The following is a 9,887-nucleotide window of genomic DNA, read 5'->3' on the forward strand; positions in this document are numbered from 1 at the left end:
ACTGTTGATAAGAAATAAATGCCCCTTGTTTTTAAGCCACTAATTGTGATTTGTTACACAGCAATAGAAAACTTATCAAGTGACTACCACACGTCAAGATAGAGAATGTTTAGAGCATATAGACTATTTCCAGCACTCCGCACTGGCCCTTTACTATTGAAAACGTGCTTTCGGGGGCCGGCCGGGTGGTGTAGCGGTTAAGTGCACACGCTCTGCTTTGGCGGCCCAGGGGTCTCGGGTTCAGATCCTTATCCCGGGTGTGCATTGACGCACTACTTGTCAAGCCATGCTGTGGCGTTGTCCCACATAAAGTAGAGGAAGATGGGCACGGATGTTAGTTCAGGGCCAATCTTCCTAACAGGAAAAAAAACACAATAAAAAAAAAATGCTTTCACACTACTGCAGTATTGAATTTTCCCAGCAACCCTTCAGAATAACTAGTAATTTTATAGATAATGAAACCAAGGTCCAGATCCAGTTAACTTAGAAAATTGAAGGGCTCATATCCTGCATATAAAGTCCAGCTAACTGAAGTCATTTGGGGAAGGAAGCCCACTGCCAGGACCATGTCAGTAATGAAGGTGACCTTTGTAATCAGAGCTGCCTCCCCCACTGCCTGCCTTGACAGCTCTCTGAGAAACTGCGGCAAGTCACTCTGACTTGCTTTCTTCACCTTTAAAAGATATTTGGGGACTGGCCCAGTGGCGTTGTGGTTAAGTTTGCGTGCTCTGCTTCAGCGGCCCAGGGTTCACAGGTTTGGATCCCTGGGTGCGGACCTACACACTGCTCATCGAGCTATGCTTCCTCTATACAAAATAGAGGAAGATGGGCACAGATGTTAGCTCAGGGCTAATCTTCAGCAAAAAGAGGAGGATTGGCAACGGATATGAGCTCGGGGCTAATCTTCCTCACCAAAAAAAATAAATAAAGATATTTGGACTAGCTATTCTGAGTTCCTTTCCAACATTCTCTGAATCTACAGGTATTTGTACCTATACAGCCTTTTAAACTTTCCTCTGTAAAATGCTTAGCTTATAGGGAACTAAAACATAAAGAAAAAAACCAAATTCCCTGGGTTTTGTAGAGGGAATTCAAGGGTAGACTCAAGCCGCTGTAATCACTGTGTAGCTGGGCCCTTCTCATCTTGCCAGCACTAGACAGGGTGTGCTACACAGCTGGACATGCTATCCTCATTCCTTATCTCCCTAGGTGGCACCCAGGTGTTCCTCTGCTCCTGTTCCCTGGTCAAGGAATTGTTTGACTCCATTTCTCCTCTACCTTCTCTGTTTTTCCCCTTAGGAACCATGCGCTCCCTTTTGGCCTGCCTTTTACTGTTCTTCCTTCTACGGATAATTCCATGTCACAGAGTTAAGGGACCTGTGCACGCACCTGTGTGCACACACCTTTCCCACCCTTCATTCATGCTGTATCCCCCTCCGCAAGCTCTTTCTAGCGAGTTTAGGGAAATTTGTCTCTCTCATTTTGTCCCATTTGTGGCCCAAATAGCCCTCATTATGGCTAATGAGTGACATGGGATGACGCCCTTTGGAGGAAAATGTAAGCCATGGGCTTTAAAGAGAAGCCAAGACATTTTAGAGAAGCCGGGACCTTACTTGCAAATGACGAAAACTCTCCCTTCTGATTTCTCATGAATATCTTCATATCTGCCTCTCCAGCCCCCTCCCTGTAACTTCTTCCTTGGCCATCAGTATTCAAGATAACCAGAAAATTGAGTAATAATTCATTTCTGTTTTTTAATTATTTTTATTCCACATGTATAGTACATTAGGGGTTATATTATCGATTTAAGAGGCTTTCACAGCTCAGTTATCTTACTTGAAAATGCATCTGAGTTCCGAGAAATGCTGACTTTTTAAACAACTTCAGACCGCTTAAAATCCTTAGTCAGGCAGTGTCTTTGTCCCAGCTGACCGTAAGAGGGCAGTGTAGGCACATGTATTTCAATGTAAAAATGCTGTTTTACCTAGCGCTGCATGTTTAAAGATTAATTCAGGTTCAGTCATTGATTTGCTTTGCTTGACTTAACTCTGGTAGTAAATCTAATTAACATTTGAATGGAAATGGTAATTGTTTCCTGTGTGATGTACACTTTTCTTTATAACATGTATTGTACCCAGAATAGCCAGTAAAAATTGTAACTTCAAAATCACTGTAAATTCCCATCCTAGTAAATATTTTTTTTTTTTTAAAGATTTTATTTATTTATTTTTCCCCCCAAAGCCCCAGTAGATAGTTGTGTGTCATAGCTGCACATCCTTCTAGTTGCTGTATGTGGGACGCGGCCTCAGCATGGCCGGAGAAGCAGCGCGTAGGTGCGAGCCCGGGATCCGAACCCGGGTCGCCAGCAGTGGAGCGCGCTCACTTAACCACTAAGCCACGGGGCCGGCCCCCATCCTAGTAAATATTTTGTTTGGGCCCCAGGCATCGTCAGGAGCCCTTGGCCTGTGTAGCCTTGAGGAGCTGCTGTGATGCGGGAGCTGCGGGCACGGTGTGGTAACGTGGGGAAGCCACACTCAGGCACGTGTTGAGAAATTGTTTTTAAGTAAACCAAGTAAATATTTACCCCACTCCCCATTTTTTCTTTGGTAATCACATTTGCCAAATAAAGCTTTTAAAAATACTGTTTACCGGGCCGGCCGTGTGGCTTAGCGATTAAGTGTGTGCGCTCCGCTACTGGCGACCCAGGTTTGGATCCTGGGCGCGCACCTACGCACTGCTTCTCCAGCCATGCTCAGGCAGCGTTCCACATACAGCAACTAGAAAGATGTGCAACTATGACATACAACTCTCTACTGGGGTTTTGGGGGGGAAAAAAAATAAAAATGCTGTTTACGTTTTGGCCCTGAACCTGCAAAGAGTTAGCAGATGCCTAAGAAAAAAGATTAAATATGTACTGTCAAATACAGCATCTTCTTTGAAGGGAATAAAACCAAAATAATTTTGAGTAATACGGATGATATCGAGAAGTCAAATAAACTGAAAATAGTCACAAATAGGGGACTCAGTTAAACTTAAATTTCTGAGTCGTGTAAGCATTTGGATTTTGAATTGTGTTTAACAGGTGAGACTATAGAATTACTGGATTATGAGCAAGGTTTGAACCTTGGGGCATGTAAGGAATTGATATAAAATGATTGGTGGTTTTTTGATGATTATAGATTTGATTGTTAGACATGAGTAAGTGTACACCTAAAGGGAAAAAGCCAGAGAGAAAATGGAGGGCGTCTACAAACGTCTGGTTTTGAGTGGCGGTGTGGCGCGGTGATTAAGAGCACGGGCTTTGGAGCTCACGTGCTTGATCAGGTCCTGGCTTTGCCCCATGCTGGCTCTGGGGCCTGGGTCAAGTTGCCTACCTGTTCTGAAAGGTAGGGATAATAATAGGACCTACCTTAAAGGATTATCGTGAGCATCATATGAGATAATAGGTTGAATTGCACAGAACAGTGGTGCAAAGTAAACTTGCAAGAAATATTAGCGCTCTCTGTCTGTCTGTTTTGAAGCACATAAAGCGTGTTGTTTCCACAGTGGCATTTTCCGAGGGAGCTGTTAGGGCAGAAGGGTGTTGACTCTCCCTCTGAGAGATGTCCTGGTGCTCGTATGATTGTGTGTAGCTAGGCTACAGCTGTGAGTACACACTGCTGGTGCATTTTTAATGTCCGTTGTGCCTAAAGACCTTCTGAACCTTTTGTATTGTGGGGAATAATTCTTTAGACTGTATGTCATTGGCTTGTTCTCTGTATTAAGTGGTGGTTTTCTGAATTAATATTTGATTGTAGGACCCGTGGGTTAAAACTCTCCTTGTAATGGGCTGCGAAACAGTAGACTTATATTACTATGCATATGTAAAATATGAATCTAAGTTGTTACTTGCCTCACGGGCTTTTGGATAAGAAACTCTTTTGTTCTGGAATAATGCAGGACAATGCTTATATTGACACATTTCCTCGGTTTTTGCCTGCCTTTATTTTTGGCTTTGATAGAAACATGAATAATCAGAGGGAATGCTCAAAGTCCCCCTTTCCCCTTCTGTCCCCCAACACCCTCACCCCCATTTCAGATCTTCCCATTTTTGTGCAAAGGAGAACCTTTTGTAGCGAGGGGAAAGTCTGGGATTTCTTTGAGATGTGACAGCAGGAAGTGTTGCCCATTTGCCAGCAGGCTAACAAACGGAGGGGCATAATTGTGTTTCTTGGAACATTTTTCATGTATGGTTTGTTGGAGGAATGTTTCAGAATATCTTATTTTTTCCTTTTTCTTTTCAGAAACTAACAACTTTGACCTATCTCAAGGCTCAGGAACTTTTCCTTCCGGGTATTATTACAGAGATCAGTGGAGGCCCAGAAGGTTTAAGATGCGCCAGTTTAATGACCCTGACAACGTTACAGAATGCTTGCAAAGAAAAGTGGTGTATTTATTTGGTGACTCGACAATCAGGCAGTGGTTTGAATACCTTACTACATTTGTTCCAGGTTGGTACTTTGCTTTTTGTTTCATAACTCTTTCCCGCATGTACAAAATCAGCTTTGAAAGAAGCAGGCTCGCTCCAGTGCCTGAAGAAAGGCATCAGGCGAGGAAGCAGTTACTTCTCTGTAGCACTGCAGAGGTGTCCTAACCCTGGAGATGTGTGATGCTTTGTGATCAACGGTGGGGTTGTGATGTGTTGCTGGAAGCACTGGTTTCTTGTTGAAGTTCATTCCACTGGGTAGCTGTGTGACCCTGGACATTTACTCTCAGGGCTCCATTTCTCCATGTGTGAGATGAGACAACTGGAGAATATCACCTCACAGATGTCTTTCACTTCTAATATTCTGGTCTGTAAAACAGAGGTGGACATTTCCAGTTGTTTTTCTCCTAGTTTTATTTGGTTCAGCTCCAAGTTTATAATAGATTTAACTGGAAGGAAGCGGCCAAACTGACTGCGGTCCATTTTAATGCCTCCACGCAGCAAAGCCATCCCTCCGTCATCCATTGGGCCTTCCACTGGTGTGACCTGAGATGGAGCTGGCTCCTTCTCGGGGAGGCTTGCTGAGTGCCAGCATTCTTAGCTTCCTGATATCACCGCTGGGCTCTGGGGCTGCTCTCCAGACTCGGAATAGAACCCCGCTCCTTGGAGGGCCATCTCTTATTCACAGTGGGCCTTTTCCTCTTCCTGGAAGGGGTGTGGATGGGTGAGGAGGGATGGATTCCGGGCAGCAGGACTAAAGACCCTGCTTGCAATTTAGGGAGCTGACAAAGAGTTCTGTGGAAACTGTTTTTGATGGCTATATATGGGCAGCACTTTTCATAAAGCAGATTCCCATGATTTGTTGTCAGGTGTTGTTTGTGATGTTTTTCTTTTTTCTCTTTTATTTAGTACATCAACTAGTTTCAAATTTAATTTTAAGAAGGCAAGGAGGAAGTAGATATGACCCCCAGAAGTAAAGTTAATTCTTGTTTTTGTTTTGCTTGTTTTTTATTGGAAGAGACATAGCTGAGTTCTAGTTGATAAAGTGTAAGTTAAAAGTCAGGAAGAGGGAGGGCCGGCCCCGTGGCTTAGAGGTTAAGTGCTCACGCTCCGCTGCTGGCGGCCCGGGTTCGGATCCCGGCACGCACTGACGCAGCGCTTCTCCGGCCATGCTGAGGCTGCGTCCCACATACAGCAACTAGAAGGATGTGCAGCTATGACATACAACTATCTACTGGGGCTTTGGGGGAAAAAATAAATAAATAAAATTATAAAAAAAAAAAAAAGTCAGGAGGAGGGAAATAATTTGTGTGGCATGACGCGAGGCACGGTTTGATGCTGACCAAGCAGGCCCTCCAGGGGTCTGTAGTTGGCTGATTCTTAAGTTCTAATGATGTGGCTTGGTGTTTCCTTTCATAGCAATGATCACATTGAATGTCTTGATTGTTTTCCACCTACCCTGTGCAGACAGATTGTCACCTGATGAAGCCTTGTGTCACTGCTTGATCTTATCAAAAGAGAGAAGGGTAGCTTGACCTTCTATTCAATTTAAGTGGGGCCAAATGCTAAGGAGTAATGAATTAGGTAGGAAAGACTAGACTAGGAGCTTGGGACTGCACGGAGAAAAAAGTGAAACCTTTACTTTAACCCTTAAGCGTAATATAGGACAATCATCGTTTGATGCTACTTCTTCAGAACTGACTATAAACCCCTTGAGATCAAGGACTGTGACTTATCCCTCTGAACATTGGTGGCTTTTCACACCGTAGTGGCTGGCACTGAATGTGGGCTTAGGAAGTGTTAATTGGATTGGGTTGCCAGAAGTTACCTAGTCTGTTCTCTGTAAGGCACTTATAGGAATATTTAGGGGTATGAGACAGACACTCTTTCCTCATGGGGCATGGGTTAAGTGATGAATTGTAAAGACAGTTTTTTTTTTTTTTTTCCTTTTTTTTTTTTTTTTTTTTGTGAGGAGATCAGCCCTGAGCTAACATCCGCGCCAATCCTCCTCTTTTTTTTGCTGAGGAAGACGGCCCTGGGCTAACATCGGTGCCCGTCTTCCTCCACTTTATATGGGACGCCGCCACAGCATGGCTTACCAAGCAGTGCGTCGGTGCGCGCCCGGGATCCGAACCAGCGAACCCCGGGCCGCCGCAGCGGAGCGCGCGCACTTAACCGCTTGCGCCACCGGGCCGGCCCCGTAAAGACAGTTTTTAAGGAGTTACAAGGGAGAATAATCACCAATTCCTGGGATCTTCAGAAGATCTCAGAGGAGCTGGACTTTGAAACACATCTTAGATAAAGGGGAGGGAGCGAAGGGATTCCCACCTGTGCTGCTGTCTGTGTTCTTATGACAGAGATGGAACTTCTCAGACATGAACGTGATTCCCCATCCAGTTGAAAGTCAAAGAAACAGGGTTGCTCCTTTCTTTCGCTTATTGCAAAAAGAGGTATTGGTTACTATTATGTGTTCATAAAAAAGCAGAAGTTGTAGCCCTTGTCCTGGAAGAAATAATATTTATCTGTTAGAACAATAATGTGTAAATGTCAAGTTTATTTTTAGATATTCAACAATCAGTGCAAACAGGAAGATTTCTTACCCTCTAATAGAGGTAAACAGGTGATTTGCTTCTGAGGTATCGACATAGGTATAGAATCTGTCACTGATGGTATAACTTGTAATGTCATGTTTATGGGGTGATTTAAATAATAAATATGTTAGAATAAGGGCCCACGCAGGCCCAGGGGCCAGGAGGAAGGAACATAGGTGTTCCCTGTACGTTTGTATCGTACCTTTCTGTTGTTGTACTTTTATTTTAGAAACTGTTCTTTGAAGCCACTAAGTAAAGAATAATCAAAATATATGTGCTTGGTTTGAACATTTTTATGAATTTGAGTTTTCCTCGTTTCAGATTTGGTAGAATTTAACTTGGGTAGTCCCAAGAATGTGGGTCCCTTCCTTGCGGTGGACCAGAAGCACAACATCCTGCTCAGATACCGCTGCCATGGTCCCCCCATCCGCTTCACCACTGTCTTTAGCAATGAGCTCCGTTATGTGGCAAATGAGCTGAATGGCATCGTGGGAGGGAAGAACACAGTGGTGGCCATAGCTGTATGGTCTCATTTCAGCACCTTCCCCTTGGAAGTGTATATCCGGCGACTCAGAAACATCCGTCGAGCAGTGGTCCAGCTCCTGGATCGAAGTCCTAAGACCATAGTAGTCATCCGAACAGCCAACGCCCAAGAGCTGGGGCCTGAGGTGAGCCTTTTCAACAGCGACTGGTACAACTTTCAGCTGGACACCATCCTTCGGAAGATGTTCTCAGGGGTTGGAGTATATCTCGTTGATGCCTGGGAGATGACCCTGGCCCATTATCTACCCCACAAGCTACATCCAGATGAAGTTATTGTGAAGAACCAACTGGACATGTTCTTGTCTTTTGTCTGCCCTGTGGAGACCTAGCCTGCCCTGAGGGGACTGAAGAAATCACATTCAGTGACTTTCTCCACCAACTGCATTACAGAAAGTTTATGGTGGCCCCATGGAGAGATGGGTGCCATTCATATGTACAAAATTTCAAAAAGAGCTAGACTTTATATAATGACTTGTAAGGAGCTTAGAAAATGCAAGTTTACATTTATATCTACCTATAGGATTTTTTCCAATCTTGACTTAGCCATGGGAGAACTATTATTAACAGCATCTACACTATAATGCCCTTGTAACCAAAGATGCTAATGAGTGTGTTTGAACTAGCTTCTTCTGGGAGGGGAGATTACTGGGCTAAAAAGTGTGAGAAATATTCCAACCTAAATGGAAGGGACAGGTTTGGTTGGCATAGAGTGCTTGTAGCTTATCTGGTAGAGGACATTGAGCATATCTGCATGAATAGCACACTTGGTCCACCTTCTCGGGTGAACTACTGAGGCTCATAGTCAGTGGCTCCTGTACCACACTGAAGACTCTGTCTCAGGAGTTTCTCTTGATGACCCACTTTTTCTGAATTAACTGAAGAAGCTAGTGTCGTTGGTCAGGATTTTCAGTGAGACTGTTTACACTGTCCTGTGTTTGTCTGGAAAAGAAGCAAAAGGGAAATCTGAAAGCAGTATATGTCAAATCCATGCGTTGAATCGACAGTTGCATTGGGTGATTGTTATTTATTTGATTCAGCTAAACTTTACGTGATGAATCCTTATTCTAAAATAACCACTTTTGGAACTGGAAGGGGGGAAATCTATAAAGGGAAATCTATTTTTGTGTTCTGAAGTTTGAGGGTTTTAAGAATTGACTTTCATGTAAAGAATGCTATTGTTTGTTATAAAGTTGTGGAAATTACTTCCATCAGTTTCCAGTGTTTCTTTTTTGGTTGTTATTTTGAATTGCATACCAAAATTAGAAATTAAAATCTAATTGGAAATTAAAGTTAGATATTGAACTCTATGGCAGGTATTTCTTGATTTGGGCATAAGGCACACACACTCTCATGCTTGGAAGTAAAAAGCTGCTATGCCTACTGGCTGTCTTAAAATAACTGAATTATCAATTTTACTTGACTGTCTTTATCTTATTAATTTTAAATGAGTTTAAGTTAATTTGGGGCCATTTAGTAAGTACTCTTTTCTTTTTGAGCCACAATATGTTACAGTTTAGTTTTCTTATCCCAAAATGGACATTTGAAGAAACCGGGGAGGCTTTAGAGATAAAGACAGATGCTTAAAGCATGAAAATATGCACTCTTAGAAGAATGGGTCAAAGAATTTGGGTTTGTAACTAAAACAGAGATGCTAAGATCTTCCTTTCCTAGCCTTGAGGGCCACCATGGGAAGGAAGATTTTTAATTATTTTCTGAAGTCTGAAGAGTTAAATATATGATAGCTTAATTTTAATGGTCTTTAAGCTTTAGAGTGTCTAAGGATCGCTTGGAATGTTTGATATAAATGCAGAATTAGGGGCTATGCCTCTGGGAATTGTGCAATCCACCTTTGTGACAAATGCCCAATGCTTCTGATGGAATGGTGGGATTCTACACTTGGACAAACACTAAGGGAAGAGAAAAGATAGAACTAAGGAAATGGTACTGCTTGTCTATTATTTCAGAAAATAATTATAAAATTATTTCAGAAAATAATAGACATCACATTTTTTTTTTACCCATCACGTTTAATTCTGTCATGATCTGTCATGGTCCCAATAGTGAGGTGATATTATCTCCATTCTATAGATGAGGAACTCGAGTTTGGATTTGAACTAAGGTGCGAGTCCTTAGCCCTTTTCAACTACAACTTGGACTTTTGTAAAGAGAGGTTTACTTTTTCATGCAAGAACTTCTGAGCATTTTCTCAAAGATTGCCAGAGGAGGCTGAGTCATCATCTTCCCAGGGGAATTTCAATTTCCACTTCCTCTCCAGGGCTTTGGAGTGA

At 42.9% G+C, this 9,887-nt stretch overlaps 1 protein-coding gene across 5 annotated transcripts in view; it reads left to right on the forward strand.

The window, feature by feature from the left end:
• The window catches only part of NXPE3 (neurexophilin and PC-esterase domain family member 3), a 40,956-nt gene extending 32,151 nt beyond the window's left edge, over positions 1-8,805 (forward strand). For all 5 annotated transcript variants that reach the window (XM_058555721.1, XM_058555719.1, XM_058555718.1 and 2 more), the window contains 2 exons: positions 4,284-4,490; positions 7,378-8,805. In XM_058555721.1, the coding sequence (XP_058411704.1) occupies positions 4,284-4,490; positions 7,378-7,928 (758 nt within the window). In that variant the 3' untranslated portion in view covers positions 7,929-8,805. The remainder of the gene's footprint in view (positions 1-4,283; positions 4,491-7,377) is intronic.
• Positions 8,806-9,887: the final 1,082 nt, after the last annotated feature.

The sequence above is a fragment of the Diceros bicornis genome, chromosome 15 (genome assembly GCF_020826845.1).
Source record: "Diceros bicornis minor isolate mBicDic1 chromosome 15, mDicBic1.mat.cur, whole genome shotgun sequence".
NCBI lineage: Eukaryota > Metazoa > Chordata > Mammalia > Perissodactyla > Rhinocerotidae > Diceros > Diceros bicornis.